This window comes from Pteropus medius, unplaced genomic scaffold (genome assembly GCF_902729225.1).
Source record: "Pteropus medius unplaced genomic scaffold, Ma_sr-lr_union100, whole genome shotgun sequence".
Classification (NCBI taxonomy): domain Eukaryota; kingdom Metazoa; phylum Chordata; class Mammalia; order Chiroptera; family Pteropodidae; genus Pteropus; species Pteropus medius.
In genome coordinates this window covers 3,830,545-3,849,521 of record NW_024348242.1, presented here as the reverse complement: position 1 = coordinate 3,849,521, position 18,977 = coordinate 3,830,545, and the positions used below count along the sequence as shown (strand labels likewise).

The 18,977-nt window shown below is 41.7% G+C and overlaps 1 protein-coding gene across 1 annotated transcript; it reads left to right on the top strand.

Moving 5' to 3' along the window:
* Positions 1–81: 81 nt before the first annotated feature.
* TCTN2 (tectonic family member 2) lies at positions 82–18,977 on the top strand. The gene is made up of 18 exons (XM_039879265.1): positions 82–295; positions 457–558; positions 990–1,078; positions 1,520–1,715; positions 4,411–4,511; positions 6,935–7,131; positions 7,604–7,730; positions 8,529–8,670; positions 9,663–9,728; positions 10,426–10,560; positions 10,772–10,849; positions 12,354–12,434; positions 13,025–13,136; positions 14,934–15,040; positions 16,318–16,474; positions 17,921–18,046; positions 18,497–18,585; positions 18,766–18,977. Exons 1-18 carry the CDS (start codon positions 214–216, stop codon positions 18,885–18,887), a joined length of 2,109 nt encoding a protein of 702 aa, XP_039735199.1. The 5' UTR covers positions 82–213; the 3' UTR covers positions 18,888–18,977.

The following is an 18,977-nucleotide window of genomic DNA, read 5'->3' as shown; positions in this document are numbered from 1 at the left end:
GGATGCTGGGGGGCGGGCTCTATCTGCCGCTGGCCCAATTACGGCGCGCCGCGGCGACAGGCCGGCGGCCGATTGGTGGTTGCTATAGCTCCCGGCGTTCGCTTGCCAAGATGGCCGCGGCGGGGCCGCGAGGCTCTCTGTGTGGTTTCTGGGAGCTTCCCTGCTTCTGAGGCGGTCGCGGTTCTGTCGCACTGGCCTCGCCAGGCTCCGGGCATGGGCTTGCCGCCGCCAGCCCCTCTCCTTCTGGGGGTCCTCCTTCTGCAGGGCGTCCTGAGGCCGCTGTGGGGCGACCTGGGTGTGTAGCGCGGGGCAGGGGCCTGCAGGGCCGGGCTGAGGGGACGAGGCGTTAAGGGGCCAGACTTGGACTCTGGAATCACTGCCACAGGAAGCACCACACCGCTTAGGAGGGGACTCTGCCACTGTTAACTCCTCCCTGTCCCCTTCTTTCTCGCCTAGTTTTCGTCCCTCCTTTCATCCGCATGTCCAGCCCTGCGGTCAGCGCGTTCCTGGTCGGAGTCACCGAGAATGTGTCCCTGGCCCTACTGCAGGACGAGGCAGGTAAAGAGTCCCGCCCTTCTTGTGGGGAGGGTGGGGTTGGGCCGCCCAAGTAAACTGGCTAGGTGGCACCCACCTCCGTCCCCTGCCGCCGTCCACTGCAAAGTCGGGACTGGGGCTGCTGTGGACCAGAGGACCGATGGCCAAGTTCGAGAAAAGAAAGCTGGGAATCTTAACGGCTAGTATCCATTGAGCTATCCCCTGTGCTTTACACGCAACACCTCGGTTTCCTAATAAGAACAGTAATATCTTTGAATCCCGTTAGACAAATGAAGACACCGACGTTCAGAGAAGTTGTCACTTGTCCAAGGTCACACAGCTTGTAAAGGGCCTAGTCCTGGGCTTGGAAAGGGATTTCATCCCGGAGAGTGGGTTTCGAGAGTGCACCCCCATAGCTGCTGGGCAATCCTGCTTTGCATTCTCATCTCCTTTAGGATTATTGCCAGTTCGCGCTTGCGACGTGCTGAACAATGAGACAGGAGACTGGAGTTTGACTGTGACTCCCAGCGCTGTAAGGCCAGAGGTAAAATCTGTGGAGGCCCACCTTCAGTGGTCTCTTGACTGGACAGACAAGGTGTAGCTGTCTCAATGCTCAGAACTGACATCAAACTGTGGGCTATCAGGTCTAGCGGGCACCCATCCAGCTGGGAGGGTAGGATCTGCTGGTAGGATCACAAAGAAACTAAAAAGGTGCTAGACAAACTGAGTTTTCAGATCTCTAGCTTTCTTGAGTATCCAAAAGTTGCTTACTTTTATGTTAAACTGAAGATCAGGAATCAGGGCTCGCGTATTGAATATTATGGGTGGAATTAAACAGAATTATGTCATTGTTGTATAAAATTTTCCTTTCGTAAAATGAACTGAGGCTGATGTGTGATTTTCTTATGTTTTCCATTATGTGTTCTAATAATTATAGATGCTGTTTTGAGTCACTTTAAAAAATACAGCAATGTTTTCCTTTCAGAACGTGTTGGAAGTGACGGTGAGGTTGAATAGGGATCTGCAATGGTGTCCCTCCAGTGAGACGCATTTCTTCCCAGAGTCCCCATGTATTATCCAGACTCTTCTGGTTTCGGCATCTCACAATTCAACCTGTTTAGCACATCTACTCATTCAAGCAGAAATTTATGCCAATTCTTCTCTGGCCCATAATGCATCAGGCAAGTGGAGTCTTTGACTCTCAAAGCAGTCATGTCACACGTTATCTGTTTATCCATGTATGCCATATAATTTGTATACCTTACTTCACTCTTGAGTTTGTTTTGCCTTCGGAACTTATTTTCCTTTTGTTTAACTTTCTTATTTTAAAAGTTTCCACTTTGTACTGTTTTACTTAAGATTTATTTTATCTTGTTCTATATTTTGTTTTTTTTTTTTTTTGTAAGCCTCCTTAAATCCTTTTTTGGGAGAAGATGAAGTTCGTTTCTATGTATTGATTCTCATGACTTCGTCTTAAAACAAAAAAAACAAAAAGTTGAGAAAAAAAGGGAAGACTTGTAAATGAGTTTATAAAAAACAGCAGATTTTCAGTAAAGGCTTTTGACCACTGACTCCTTTTCCCAGAGGCAGCCTGCTAACTTTAGAAGCATATATTCCCTTCTTTAAAAAAATATACAGTAATAACACACAATGCACTATTTTGTACCTTTTAAATATAGTATAACTTAATCAACAGCTAATAACTTAATAATTAATTAATAAAATAACTAAATATATGCAGAGATCGTGGCATATGAATACATCAGGGTTCACCTCATTCTTTTAATAGTATATTCCATTGTGTGGATGTACCACTGTCTAGTCTCTTAGTGATGGAATTTAAGTCATTTTTCGCTTTTGATACTGTAACTGATGCTTACAGCAAATATCACTATGCACATACATCTTTGGTCATGAGAAAATGGTTTTGTATTATTCTCCCTTTCACATAATGACATTATTCTAAGAACGAAAGCTATGCCGATGTTGAGGGGCTCTTTGATGGGAGCCACCACCATGTTCCCTGTCCCTTGCAATAAACTCTAGCATCTCTTGCCTTTGCAGTCACTTGGGATGAAGGGAAAAGCATTTCTTTTTGGTAGCAAAGGTCTGTCACTTGAGACTGTCACTTCCCTTATCACAAGCCCTAACTGTGGTCCTCCTTGTGGTTTTGGGAGTTTAGGAGAATGAGATAAGTTAGGATAGTGCCATTCAGTGGGCTACTCTGCCCTCAGCGTCTCGGATGGAAAGATCGCTGATGTATTTTGCTAAGCGTGATAAGCAGATGCAGATGGGTGGGTATAGCATGGAAAAAGGATGTATATTTATATTTATGTAAAGAAATTCTGGAAGGCTATCTGAGAAACTAACCATGTGCTGCCAGATTAGGGGGCGATGGGGAAAGAGCTGAGAGGGAAGACTTTTACTCGGTACCGTTTTACATCTTTTGGATTTTTTTGAACCGTGTTAATCTATTGCCTATTGTAAAGGTTTCAACATTTTTTTAGAAGAAGAAACTTTTTCTAATGCTTAAAATTCAAAACAAACCAAAATATAATATTCAGTACATGCTTTAAAAAAAGTACAGGAGGGTTTAATGGTAGCTATATCATTCAAAGCAGTGACTTTTTTTTTTCTCTTAAAAATATGCTTGACCATATTTAGGTAATATTTCAGAATGTCTTTGCACAAATAGTCAAGTGTAGGAACATTAGCATCTTCGCATATTGGTAATTATGAGGTGTCCGCTCTGACCCCATGAAAATGTGAAAGGTTTTGCACCCAGTCAGACAGAGATCAGAACAAGAGGGACAGAAGGGCAGACAGGAGGTATGTGGTGTGCTTTGTAGCAAAGGAGCCATCGCATGACGTAGGAGATGTATAGACAGACACAGACATTTCTATTCATCACATAGTAAAACCCTGTTCTAAAATGGCTGGCTTAGGTCACATGGGGTTGACTGTACTGAGCATCAGACCTGGGATGTGGTCTGTTACTCGGACCTTCTTCTCGTTCCCAATACCATTGACACACTAGGGTTCGACTATATTATAGCATAGAACATATAATTAGTTGTTACTTAGACGCTTCTGCTGCCATGTCATTAAAGTTAACGGTTAAATAGAGTTTAAACAAATAATCACTGCCTAGTTTTTCACCACGTACCATATCCTAGGACAAAAATGAAATCCAGCATACTGAAACTTTTATCTGATAAATTATTGCAGAGAAGCTAGAAATCATCTCCAGCTTCTGAATTAGGAGGCCAAAATGCAATGTAATGTATTCCTTTTCCAATCAATGTAAAAATTGTTAATTTCCCCCACACTCGAGCCAGAATCAGGCTGTGAAGGTTTGGATTTATGGGGCGGTAGGACTGGAGGTTGAGCATGTTGTACAATTACATATGATCTCATGGTCCGATGGGTTCCTCAAGTAAGCCATCTGAAGTGTTACCATGCTTCAGTGTTCGCTGCTGGAAGAGGTAATGGATTCGAAGGGTGAAGGCGTAATATCAGTCTGTGTTACGGAAGGGATCGTGCACTGTGCTGAGAAATAAGATCAGTGCATTGCATTCGCCCTAACTTGTAAATTTTAGCCACTTGATTATCTTTGAGGTCAACTGTGACTTCTCCAGTTTGTTATAACTAGCACATTTTCTGATATTCGGGTTTCTGGTGGAGTGGTAGATACAGGCCTCAGATGCATTGAGCTCATTTTGGGGGATCCCTTACTTGTTCAATATTTGGGAATGGTGATTCGTAAAACAGTGATTTATAAAACAGTGATCCAGCTTTCTTTTGAAGGTCAAAAATGTGGCAGTGCTTTGTCAGAGTGTTTCATAGCTGAACTTCTCTGTCGTTTGTACTTTTCAGAGAACGTGACTGTTATTCCCAACCAGGTGTATCAGCCTCTTGGTCCTTGTCCTTGTAATTTAACAGCCGGGGCCTGTGACATTCGCTGCTGCTGTGACCAGGTACGCTCTTTCTGGTTATTTGGTACAAAAATGATGGTACCTGGTAGCCTGCGAAGGGCACCAGAGATTCTCCATTAACAGATTTTTAATGGGTGGTCTTCCCAAACTGAGACTCATTTCATGTTGCAAATTGTTTTCAAAATGAGTATTTTCTTATTTAGTACTTTCAGTAGAGTTTATGGAAGGAAAAAAATGTATCTCTTTGGATGAAGTCATGATTGTGATGATTAGACAGAGAGGGTGATTTTACTATCTTATTTAGAAGCCTTTAAGAAAACATGAAAAGGAAAAAGAAAACACAAAAAGGAAAGAAAATACATTTTTTCAGCAATTTTTTTTAGAAGAAATTATAGAGTTGTACCACCACCATGACAATCTAATTTTAAAACATTTCTATCACCCCCCAAAAGAAACCCTGTGCCCATGGGCAGCCACTCCCGTTCCCCCTCCCCCAGGCCACTGTTACCCTCCGCCCTGTCTCTGCGGATTTACCTCTTCTGCACGTTGCATCCACATGGAGTCCTGTGCTCCGTGGCCTTTTGTGTCTGGCTTCTCTCACCCAGCGTCACATTGTCAAGGGTCATCCGTCTTGCAGTGCATGTCAGTGCTTCGTTCCTTGTTGTGGCTGGACAATATTTCGTTGTACGGGTGGACCCCATATTACTTACCCCTTTACCAGTAGATGGACATTTGTGTTGTTTTCACCTTTTGGCCATTGTGAACTGTGCTGCTGAGAACACTGTGTACAGATTTTTGTACGGGATGTGTGTTTCCCTTTCTTTTGGATGTATTACTAGGGGTGGAATGTTCTGTCACACAGTGAGTGTTTTTAACCTTTTGAGGAACTGTTCCAAAGTGGCCGCACCATTTTACATTCTCATCAGCAATGATGAGGGTTGTGATGTTCCACATCCCCACCAACGGTCCTTATGATAATCTTTTTGAATATAGCCATCCCGGTGGGTGTGAAGTGGTCTTTCATTGTGGTTTTGATTTGTATGTTTCTAGTGGCAAATGATGTCGAACATCTTTTCATGTGCTTATTGGCCATGTTTATATCTTCTTTGAAGAAGTGTCTATTTAGACCCTTTGCCCATTTTTTAATTGGGTTGTCTTTTTGTTGTTAAATTATAGGAGTTCGTTGTAAATTCTGGATACTTATCAGATGTATGATTCGCAAAACCTTCTATTGTATAGGTTGTATACTTTCTTGTTGGTGTCCTTTGAAGCACACAAGTTTTTGAATTTGATGAAGTTCAGTTTATCATTTTTTTCTTTTGTTGCTTGTGCTTTTGGTGTCATATCTAAGAAACTGTTGCTTAATGCCGGGTCAAATACACATTTTTAATCCTTATTTTAGATTTAAGAGGAACGAGAGATGCAAAAGAGGCTCCTTTACTGGGACCCGAGTCACTCCCACTTTTGGATGAGTACAATTATGTCATGGTGGGCTTTACTAAACGGGAAAGGAAAGGTTAGGGTCTTCATTTATGTTGTCATTCTTATACTAACAATTGTACTTACAATAACAATTATATTTAATTAAAAAAGAAAACATTCTAAATCTGTTTAGATGCCAATAGCAATGTCAAAATGGCATTCTCTTCCCCTTTCTTCCAGACTGCGTTACTGTGCCCCGTTTCACTTCCTCTCGTGTTTGTAATGCACGGTGCGTATACACACGCAGCACCAGCCACCGGCACCGATCCATATTCTGGATCAGTGACTTCACATAACTGCACCTTGCCACTTCATACACGCTCGATTTTTAATTTGAATTTCTCTTGTTTAAAAAAAGCAATCATTTTCTTTTCTGCCTTTAATAAACAAAGGATTCAGGCTATATCTAACTTTTTAATTCAATCGTTTGTGAAACAAGGAAGAATATAGGTGAATCAGTGAATGCGTGAATAAGGTGACATCAGTCGTGGTGACATTAATCACATCCTGTTGTAATACAGTGAGGGCCTTAAGGGTTCCATGGGGGACATGGACTGTTGTCCTAACTCTCAGTGTCCTTCGGTTTCTCAGGGCTGGGACTGGAATGCGGATGACAGTTAATCTGGGACGTTTACTCCGTTTCATTCCCCGTCGGGGGTCTATTCCACATTATCTTTTCTTCTCTGCGTACTTTTTTTGTGGGCACATCTTATGTCCCCAGTAGAGCTGTTCCCTTGAACGTTCGAAGTTCCTGACTGGGAGGCTCGTGGGGAATTGACTAAGGCAAGTCTGGCGCGATTTGCTTTCCGGTGGCACCGAGCCCTTTGGGCCGAGCAGGCGTGTGTGTTTGCTTCTTGCTTCTTGCTTCCTGCACGGTGCCCTGTGGCCTCAAAGCATTCGCTGTCAGCCGGCTTGCCAGGGGAGCTGGCGGCGGTCAGCGGCAGCCTTGGTCATCTCCGCGCTCCTCCCCATGCTCTTTCCAGGAATGCTCCTCGGATTTAAGAGAGCTCTTCAGGGAGTCCTGCTTCACCGGCGTCTTTGGGGGAGACGTGAACCCTCCTTTCGACCAGCTCTGCTCCGTGCGGAAGGCGCGCCGAGTCCCGGCCTGGTTCCCGTTCCTGTGCGTGCAGTCTCCCCTCGCCAACTCGCCCTTCCTCGGCCACTTCTACCACGGCGCACTGTGAGTGAGCCAGCCGCTGCCTGGGAGACGGCAGCGCCTCCCCGCCCCCGACGGCGGGTTGCATCTTCTCAGGGCCTCCCCGGACGCTCTGTGCTCACGCGCCCAAGTCTAGGTTCAAGTCCGGCTTTTGGGTGCTGAGCTGGTTTTGTGCTAAGTATCTGGAAGGAAATAAATGGATCGATACAGAAAACGGTTAATAGTGACTCTGGTCAGGGCAAAGGGTGGTGGGCTCTTGGGGGCCCTGAGCTGTGTCTCACCTTTCTGTGTTGGTGAAACTTTACAATGTTATTATTATTGAAGTAAAAATTTGTGTAATGTAAAATTAACCATTAACCACTTTAAAGTATACGATTCAGTGACGTTCAGTACAAGTATTATTTTTGTAATTAAAAAAGTAAAGAAAAAATTTAAACGAACAGTTGTTTTTAGCAGATAATAGCTAAAGTATTAGCGATAATCTTTCTTATTACAGTTCCTCGAGACAACACGCTTCCTTTGAAATGTATTTGCACACTGAGCCAAAAGACTTTTCAGACTTTGGTTACAAACAAGGAGATCCAGTTATGACTGTAAATAAGACATATTTTACTATTCCGCAGGTAATAATTTCTATTTTGATATGCTGGAGCCTTTTTTTATTTTCCCCATCTTACTGTTAACTCATATTGCTCTTAAAAATCTCACACGGAGTTAACATTTTTTTTTTTTTCCCTATGGACTTGCTAGGCACTCTCAACTATTTATGGTCCCTGGATTTTTTTAATAGTCACTCTGAAATTAATCACTGTTTGCTAAATCTAAGAGTGAACTTTTTGAATAAAACCAGAAGATATTCTATGAATTTCCATTGAAGTAAATATTATTCCTCACTTCTGTTAGTTTTAATAGTCAATTTCTAGTCAGCTATAAATATTTAATTTGATATAATATTCCAGAATTTAAAAAAATATTTTAAGGCGATAGTTTTACGTGATCTTTCTTTTTTAAAGTTTAAAATTCTAAGGAAAAAAAAATATTTGTTAGAACAAACATGGCAGTCTAAAAATCGTTTCACTTTACTATTCCTGTGAATTCATTTTTGTGGTTTTAACAAAAATCTGGTTGTCATGAGAGAGAGAAAATGAAGTTGAACATAATCATGTTTATTCAAAGTAAGTGGCGCTGGGCAGGGAATTTTCTTTGTTTTCATGAAATAATAATACTCACTGTGATTCCTTAACCTGTGGCTTCTAGACTTTGATTTACAAATTAACTCTATATTTTGCTGGTCGGCTAGTCAATGGACTAGCCGTTGCTGAGGCTCCCCCAGCGATAGAGCAGGCTGCAGAAAGCACCCGTCTATGGGACGCCAACCTGTGACGAGATCATCAATCTGTTGGGGTCTCCCTCACCCTCAGGTGTCCCTGGCTGGGCAGTGTATGCAGAGTGCCCCGGTGGCATTCCTTCAGAATTTCGATGTTCGGTGCATCACGGATTTGAAAGTCTACCAAGAACAAGATGGTATTACCAATTTGAGGATAAAGACTGGCATAATGGGAGGTATGTTACCTGGGCTTGAAGAAAGAACACAGACCCAGTCATTTAGGTAAGCTATGCTCTCATGGGGATACAGATCACTTCCGCAGGACCAACTGACAGCCATGTTTTAACCACTGATTGAGGAAGGTATTCTCCTCGGAAGAAATTCGGTTGCTTGAGATGCATATTGCACATTAATTCCTTTTTATAAACTGAGATAAAATTCACAGAACAAAATTAACCCTTTAAAAGTGTAGAGTTCATGGGCATTTTGTACATGCACAAGGTTGTGCAGCCGTTACCTCGTCCCCCCAAAAGGAGGCCCCGTCCCCATTAAGCAATCACTTCCCTTGTTCCCCTCATCCTGACCCCTGGCAGCCACTCATCTGCCTTCTGTCTCTGGGGGTTTGCCTGTTCTGAACGTTTCACAGAAATAAGATTGTATGAGTGTGGCCTTTTGCGTCCGACTTCTTTCACTCAGCATCACATTCTGAGATTAATCCATTGTGTGACGAGACCGCATGTTGTTGTCCATTCATCCCTTGATGGATGGTTGTTCCCAGCTTTTGGCTGCTGTGACAGTGCTGCCGTGGTCACTCGCATACAGTGTCTGTGTGCACGTGTGTTTTCCTTTCTGTCGGATGTGTGCCTAACTGCTGAGTCACGTGCTACGTTGCCTCTTTGACGAAGCACTGAACTATTTCCTAAAGTGACCGCACAGTTTCGCGTCCCCACCAGCAGTGCATGTGTGTGCTTTATGACTGGAGAGAGAGTTAGAGAGAGAGTCTCCAGGTCGTCCCCACTGGCTTTTGGATCCTCCTCCCCAATTGTCATTAGATGCCAAGAGTGGTGGGGTTCAGCTTTGATGGTGTTTGGAGAGCGGGGGAGAGTTTTGCAGTCGGCACACGGAGCAGCGCAGTTACCACGTTTGCTCGGTCAGCTTTCATTTGTGAGTACATGTGATCGTGTGAGGCCCCGTCATCCTGTGGAAGTTACTCTGTGTCTCTTTTCAGGCATCATTACACCAAAAGTAACCTACGAGGAAGCCACTGACCTGGACAAATTCATCACCAGTGCAGGTATTTTAATGTTTATATCATTTCCATAGAAACATAGATGTCATTTCTTATAAGCAGTATATAGTTCTAGAGTAAAATACATTTCTATTAAAAATTGAGTTGGAGCACAACAGTTAGAAAGATACCCCATTAGCATTTTGTTTGTTCCTGTTCCGTCTTCCCGTGGCGGCGTAGTCTAGGTGACCTTGAGCCGCATCTTTCACAGTCCTGGGTCATGTGGGCTCCAGGACCCTTTCTAGTTCTCAAGGTCTGCGAACCTTTTATTCAATGTCTTTCAGAAAGTTAAGGAATTCTTTAAGACTTCTTTTTGCTTCTCTCTGTCTTTCTTTTTGATAATTAAACTTTGCAGGTATGATGCAGCCAAATAAGTCATGCAGTTTGGCTGATATTACCAGGACTTTTGTTTTGAATGAAGGACACTATCTGTGTTTCTCTTCAATGCATTATAATTCTCAAATTTCATTACTTCATCAGATATTAGTAGAGTGGCTACAGTATAGTAGTGAAGTAGACAGCAGGCCTCCGTATCAACCCGTGAGCCGGGGACTGGGGCTACAGAAATCAAAGGGAGGGGACAGACCTCATGCAGGATGTTGTGCTGGTTTAGTGGGGGCGGCTAACGCGGACTTGGTGGGCCGACGATGGACCTGAGCCCAAAACGAGTCTTTAATTTATGAAAATATTCTTTTATTTGCAGAAATACTTTTAACTGATGGATCAGCCCCCAGAAACGTGACTGTAGAAGAACATTATATTTTCAGATGGAATAATAATACAATCAGTGAAATAAATGTCAAAATTATTAGGGCAGAAATTAACGTCCACCAGGAAGGTAATCGTTGATGGCAGCCAGACTGCTTTCAGTTTAAGATACTTTTTTTCTTTCCTCAAGATCCTCATAATTATAACACATCAAACTAAGTCAGACTTGCTTCTTATTTGTATTTGTGACTTAATAAAAACAGCATTTTTTTTTTTTGCACATCAAAATTCGATTATAAGGTAAAGAAAATAACACTGAGGAATAATTTCTTTATTTCTAGGAATCATGACACAGAGATTTACAGTCAAATTTTTAAGCTATAACAGTGGTAATGAAAAGAAAACATCTGGAAATCCAGGTAAGCCAGCACCTGTCAGTCACTGATCGTACAGACATAGTTTAGTGCAGCTGTCCTCCCCGTAACGGTGATTGTAAGTAACTCTCCAATTTTAGTTTGTGACTCAGACCTTTCCCTTTATTTCTCTTTTGTGACACTCTATTCTTTTTCTGATAACAACTCGATTTTTTTTTTTTTTTTACATAAATCGTCATAGATAATAACAAGTTGCTGTGAATTACCACCATTCTTTCTCTTTAACTCCTGGTCTTTTGAAAAAGAGATAATGTATTTAAAGTGTTGGTAAAACTAGCTTTTTTTTCAAGATAAAATAATTTATTTAATGAGTTGATGTTATATAAGGGGAAGGTATCTTCAGTTTCATTGATTACAGAAGAAATAAATACATGGTAGGTGACAACAGAATTTTTGATTTTGCAAAAATATAGCTCTCAGTCCTTGAAAGTCATATAGTATTTAATAGCTTATTATTAAATTCAGTAGATCTACTGAAACACTTCATTTGCAAATGCAATTTGAGAAATATAAGTTGGTATCTGTATAGTACATATCATCATACATACTCCAAATAAAAAGACCCAACATCGATTCTTAGCTCTGCTACTAACTAGCTGGTAATTTCTCAGGTGTCAGTGTGTTTTCACCTGTGAAACTGATGATGGGCTGGGTGACAGAGCTCACTTATTGATAAAGAATAAGCTGCAGAGGATGGGTTCCTAACCTGGGCCCCGGGGAGAGCCCTTGTGGGGACTGTGAGCTCCAGGCCCTGTCCTGTTTTTTGTATTTATGTGCAAATATATTGCCACCCGCTGGAGCTTTTAAAGGTGAAATGTCATGGTCGTCATCATGGTGTCTACAACTTATTTTCAAATGGTCCTGCCCCTCCCCACAAAATGTCTCTCTCTCTCTAGAGAAGTGTATGTTATATAATATAGATAAGACAAATATGGCTAAATATTAACAGTTGTTGATTTTAGGTGGTGGCTCTATTGGTGTTCATGGTATTACTTTCACTTTTCCACACATGTGAACATTTTCATAATAAAAGTTGGAAACAATAAGTTGGATTACTAAGAGATGGATGAGGAGTAGGACCTGAACCAGACCTTGAGGTCGAATTGATTTACTAGAAAATGGTTGCATTGAAAGGTTACTTTGGTTTGAGTTTTCTTTTCAAGCTCCTGTGATGAACTCGATACCAGTCACTCAGCAAGTATTCATGAACTGGCCTGCTCAGTGTCTTGTTCTCCAGTGTGAGAGATCCAAGGTGGACTCTTACCTGCTTTTTACTTTTCGGATTCTATCTTTAAAATTTAAAAATCACAAACAAAACAAAAGGAATGAAGGAGGTACCCTTCTCTCAAGGCTATTTTGAGAAAGCTCTGCCTGTGTATTTCTTTTCCCTGTGAATACTTCCTTTCTCTTATTTGATGAGCTAGTGCCCGCTCTGTTGGATTAACTTTGGGAGGAAAGATGCTAACTCTCATTCCTTGTGCTTGTCTAGGTTACCAAATTGGCAGGCCTGTTCGGGCCTTAAACACCAACGGGGCGAGCAATGTTACGACTTTGCACCTCTGGCAGTCAGGTAACTGCTTTGGTAATGCGGCCAGCTCTTCGGTAAACTGGAATTGGAGATATTACTGGGTTTTGAATCTAATCGAGTGGTCAATTACTTTAAAGTTCATTTGGTTTATTCAGCTGAGTAGGGGGTGTTTTTCATCCTCTACAGCTTGCTTTCTTTTCTTTTTTCTATCGTAAAATATGTTACATGATTTGCACCTGAAGTGCTGGTTATTAGTAAGAGAGATTTAAATATGGGGTTGGCTCTAGGGTCCCTTGTTTTTGTTGCTTGTAGCCCAAGATGATGCTAATTGGAGACTTGAGAATAGCTTTGCTCCAAACTATGGAGACTCTTTGCATCAGCGGTGGTCACCCACGTCTGCCAGAAGGCATTCAGTTTCACGTTCAAAACAGACCTTTGATCCCCGGTTTTCTGGTGCAGAAAGGCGCCTTTGTTCAGTTGGAAAGGATTAGGGTACCGGTGACCTCAGTTCTGGAAAATGGAAACTTTATTTCTATCTATTGTTTTCTCTCAGTTTTTCAAAGAAAACTTTGACGTTCATCTTTACTTTTATTTAGCAAAAATAGTAAGAGGATAATCTCTTTATTTTACAGTTGGAAAGGGTTTGTGTACATCAGCAACTTTCAAACCCGTTTTATTTGGAGAAAATACACTTTCTGGATGCCTTTTAGACGTTGTGATTAATGAAAACTGTTCTCAGCTCAGGTGAGTGTTTCATTGATGACCTTAGTTGCATTTTGAGTGGTTTGCTTAAAGTTAATTCACTGAGTGAGTACTAATGACAATGTGAATTTGAAAACTTGGAGTCCGAATAAAAGACTTACGTAAAAGCAATAGTGTATAAAGAATAAACGCAAACTTCCAATATAATTTAGAGTCAATGCAAATATCAGTGTAAGGGAAAATAGACTTCTCTCTTAGGACTAGACCCATTTCATCTGTGTTCACTCACATGTCTCTGCTGAAGTGTGTTCAGGTCATTGGAACTCAGCACTGCCAGAACTGTGAAAAGGGCCAGAGCCAGGCGTAATTGGCATGAGTCCCATTTAAAGAATAGTTAAGCCCTGTTACTGGGTGTATAAGGAACTTTCCATTCAATTGGGTGGCATTTGGGAAGTGTATTTGTGGATATGCATATACATTCTTTCTTTTTTTTAAATTGAGGTTGAATTCACATAACATAATCATTTAAAAATGAACAGTTCAGTGGCGTTTAATAGTCACCACCTCTGTTTAGTTCCAGAGCAACTTCATCTCTGTGAAAAGAAACCCATACGCTTCACCATCACCCCCATTCCTCCCTCCCCGAACCTCTGGGAACAGCCAGTCTGTGTTCTGTCTCTGAGTATTTTGTATAAACGGAATCGTACAATACCTGTCCTTTGTGCCTAGCTTCTTTTGCTTAGAATAATGTTTCTGAGGTTCATCCGCATTGTAGTGTGTGTCAGTGCTTCACTCCTTTTTAAGTTTGACTAATATCCCATTGTATGGATGGACCACTTTCCGTTTATCCATCACCTATTGACGAACATTTGAGTTGCTTCCACCTCTTGGCGTTTGTGAATGGTGCTGCTGCAAGCATTCATGTACTAGTTTTTGTTTGCACATCTGCTCTCAGTTCTTTTGGGCATGTACCCAGGAGTGGAATTGCTGAAACATATAGTAATTCAACGTTTAATTTTTTGAGGAACCAACAAATTGTTTTCCATAGTGGCTGCATGATTTTATCTTCCTACCAACTATGTAAGAGAGTTCCAATTTCTTCACATCCTCACCAACCCTTGTTATTTTCCACCTTTTTGATAATAGCCATCCTGGTAGGTATGCAGTGGTATCCCATTGTGCTTTTCATTGCACGCATTTTTATACCCATTTCATCTGTAACACATCCTGAGTGACGTAGTTTATCGGGGAGAAGGGAAAATATGGGGGAGACATTGAGAAGGTAAGAAAACTGTAGGAATAAGTTACCTGCAGTGGCTCCTGATCACAAGATGTGAAACCTGAGTCCCATCAGAGTCTGGCCCCGGGTAGTTGTGAGATTTATACCCTCCAGTGACATTACTGGAAAGAAGGGATACTAAGTTCCAATTCTTAATCTTCATTTCATTTTATGGCTCAAAAGTCTAGCTAAATATTTAGGTTTCTTTTACTCTAGAATCACTCTGGCCCATGGATTTATCCTAATAACTTGATATGTGATCTACTAACCTCCCAAATTTTGTGACACTCAGCAGAGCCTGTAAACCACATGATACCAACATAAGTTACTAACATTGCAAGTTCAGAGTGAAAGATTACTCTGCATATCCTCCCCTGCTGCTTAGGTCCATCACGGGAAGGCCATCTAAGAGAAGTCAGACTCCCAGGCAGTTTTTCACATCGGCTCCTGTGGCAGTTTTTTATTTAGGCCCCCAGCGAGCATAACCTAGAGACTTTCTGAAAAGAGTTTTGAGCTGAGACCACGAGTCATGCGCTGAGACGCGTCTCCTTCTCTTTCAGGGAGACCGCTTTTGAACTACTTAATTCGTTAATACAAGCAACTCATGTTGCAATGAGAGGCAACTCCGACTACAACGATCTTAGTGATGGCTGGCTGGAAATAATACGTAAGTCCAAGCTGCCTGTGTGAAACGTGGGAGTTGGTTGCTGTGGCTGCGTAGTGCCTGCGGTGGCCGTACAGCCCTACCTGCCAGGGCGTCTTTCTTTGCTGTGGCTCAACTGACGTTTGTTTAGAGGTTAACACTCCAGGCAGGAGGCTCTTCACATTCTTTTACCTCTTATCAGACATGACTTTTAAGAGCAAACACACGTGAAGTTCCAATTGTGCAGTGGTTTTACGAGCGAACAGTCTTTTTAAAGGAAGACTAAGTGCTCACTTCACGAGGCCCAGAGTTCGCGTTTGGAAACAGAGCCCACAGACTGGGGCTTGTTAGCCCCTGGGCTTTGCCATCTAACCAGCTGGTGGGCTGCGGAACGACCGAGGGTGGACGGAAGGGGCCAGTAAAGCACCTGAGAAGCGAAAAGGAGGGGGATTTCAAGACAAAGAACCCATGTTGGTTAGGTTAGAAATCAGCAGATGACACTTTGTTGCCTTCGAGGTGGCAGCAGTCAGCTTCTGTTTCATACAGAAGTCAAATTCATGTGTCAGTCAAAATCACCCTCAATCCTGGTTGATGGACAGAAGAGAAGTGGTATTGAACACATGTGTCAAGGACGAGGAAATTGGATGTCGTATAGGAACAGTATCACCCACTTTTAAAATCCCAAAAGGAACAAGGAAGTCCCACTCCCTTCCCCAGAGTTGCCTTAGAACTTGCCATCCACCTCCTGTAATTGACCTTGCTGTCTCTTCCCCGAATGCCACTTTTCAAGATGAATGAAAATTAGTTTCTCATTCAATTTAATTCTCTTCCTTTTGTATTACTGCTCTGGCAATACATTAGTAAATTGCTTTTTAACTATTCCATGCCAACTAAAGTTGTTAGTATGGATTTGAACTATCTTATAGTTTCTGTTACAACAGTGACTGCGTGAAATAGCTCTCGAGGCAACTTACTGCGATGATATGGCAATCCCGTTAAACCCTGGGTGGATTTCAGCAAGGACCTTGAGAAGGGAATCAGGATTTATGCTTTTATTTGTGGGTCAAGGAATTTAAAGTTCCAATGACCGACTTCACGTGCTAGAAAACATTTCGAACATATGAGGTAATGTAGTTACGAGGTGACAAATAATTAGGGTCAATTAGAGAGCAAAGCCTCATTAATGTGCTTCCTAGCTAATACTATTTCTCTTTTATTTATTTATTTTTGGTATCACGACTTTGTAGAAAAATTGTTATTAAATTATTCTTTCCAAAGTGTACAACCTCACATTTCTGTAGGTGCAGATGCTCCTGATACAAGTGCAGACCCGTCTGTTAGCAGCGCAAATGGCATCTGCCTGGATGTTCCCGCCCAGCTGAGCATCCGCATCCTCACTGCGGATGCCGGTGCAGTGGAAGGGGTCACTCAGCAGGAGATACTTGGCACAGAGACAAGGTCTGACCACATCTTGGAAAAGCGTAGTTTTGAGAGAGTCTGTAAAGTCGAGGGCACTCCAAGGAATAGGGAAATGCGAACTTAGAATCTGATGGTTTATTTACAAATTGTAGCTATTGGCAACATGATTATATATGTATAAATGGAAAATGTATCAACTATGATTATAATGGAAACTTGTTCTCACAGGTATTTCTAAAGCTGTGTGTAAGGGATTCTACAAGGTGTTTTAGGGGCTACAGAGATGAATAAGAGCTGCTTAGTGCTAAATATATTTCAGAATCCATGAGTGTAATTGACATAGTGACTGGGGAATATTGCCCCGTGGTTAGAGATTTTGACAGCAGACAGGTGGGTTCAAATCATGGCTCTCCCAGTTATGAGCTGTGTGACCTTGACAGTTACTTAACTTCTTCTGAGCTGCAGTTTCCTCAGCTATAAATGGTGACAAAACTTTTATGTATCAGGCCTCTATCAGTTGTTAAGTGATAGGGTCCTGCTTTATAGTAACTTAAGCCAAAGGCAAGTTTTTCGGTTTAAGCTCTGAAGAGTCCACGTACAGGTAGTTCATGGTCCCATGTGGCCATTGGTCTCTTTCCTTCATATCTTGGTTCCTCTTTCCTTTGAGTGGGCTTCCTTGGGGAGTTTCTCCTCAAGAGGTGGCAAAGATGAACTCCAGCAATTTCAGGCTTATATACAGTTAGAAAGTCTAATGGAAAGAGGGCAGCCCTTTCCCTAGCTTTCTCAAAAATGATCGGGGCAGACTTTTATTGGTTCAATTTCCTGCATGTGCTCCTTCCTGAACCAATCACTGTGGCCAGAGCAGTAGCCAGCTCTGATTGGCTGGGATGAGCAACTGGCCCGCCCCTGGATTCCATTTCTCTCTGCTGGTCCACTCAACTGAGAGCAAGGAGGGCTGGTTCCCCAAGGGAAAACTGGGGTGCAATTACCAGAGGAAAGACGAAAGGATGTTGGGTAGGCAGAAATAACAGATGTTAACCTCTAAACACACCTTGTAGCACTGTTTTGAGAATTATGTGGTGTGTACATACAAAGTACCTTAGCACTGTGCCTAGAACACAGAAAATTCTTTAAAATGGTCAGCTGTTATTGTTATTTTTTATTATCATTTTGAGAAAAGTGACAAAACAAATTAACTCTAAAAGCACCAGTGTGAAAACGAGAAGACCGGGTAGGAGATGAAACAAGATTGGCAAAATGCTGTTAACTGTAGCTGGGTGACAAGTCCATGAGGGGGGTCCTTATAGCAATCTCCTTCTGTGTATATCTGAAGATTTTTAATGAAAGAGGGGGTACAGCACTAGCAGATTTGAGACTCCTTTAAGGGAATCGCGGTTTATGTCATTGCTATGTCAGGTGCTCGCCGCTCTTAGCAGACCAGTAACGCATTCTGGGTACGTTGCCTGCACACTCTCTTCCTCCCAGGTTCTCCTCAGTGAGCTGGCAGTTCCAGTGTGGACTTACTTGTGATGATAAGGCCGACCTTTTCCCTCTCAGTGTGTCCGTCCAGTTTATTAAAATACCTGCACAGTTACCCCGTCCACTGACAAGGTAATCCAGTTGCTGACCTAGTTGACACTATTAAGAAGCAGGAAAAACATATATATATATATCTATATATATGTATATATATCTCTAGATATATATCTATATCTATCTATCTATCTATATATCTCTATATATCTCTCTCTATATATCTATATCTATATATATATAGATATATAGATATATATAGGAGATGAAACAAGATTGGCAAAATGCTGTTAACTGTAGCTGGGTTAACTGTAACTGTAGGATATCTATATCTATATAGATATCGATATCTATATCGATATCTATATAGATATCGATATAGATATCGATATATATAGATATATATATAGAGATATATAGATATATATATTCGAAAATAAGAAGTTTCTTTCTTTAATCAACTTTTTATGCTTCTCATCAAAAGCATGCTTTGTTGTAGCTCTTATAATCTTCCAAAATGTTTTATAGATTCCAGATCAACTTCACAGAGTATGACTGCAACAGAAACGAAGTGTGTTGGCCACAGCTTCTGTACCCGTTGACTCAGTATTATCACGGTATGGTGAAGCCGGTTTCTCCAGTGATTGTCATCATGTTATGGATAGAGGAGTTTTTAAAAGAAAAAATTTACTGATTTTGTTCCCGCTTAAAAATGATCATTATTAATGTTTGGCTTATTTATGCATAAATAATTACTGAGGAAGTCGAGAAATAAGACGTGATTCATTGTGTTGCAGGGGAGCCTTACTCTCAGTGTGCTGCCAAGGGCTTACTGCTGCTGTCCTTCCCCATATTAGCTGTATTCCTCAGTCACCCCTGGGGCAGAGTTTGCAAAGCTTGGAGTTCAGCTACCGTCTGACTTCTTACAGACCATGGATTTTTACTTCTGTGATTTATTGTATTCCTGCATGACTCTCTAAAATTTTAATAAAGCTTTATTTTTGTAGGA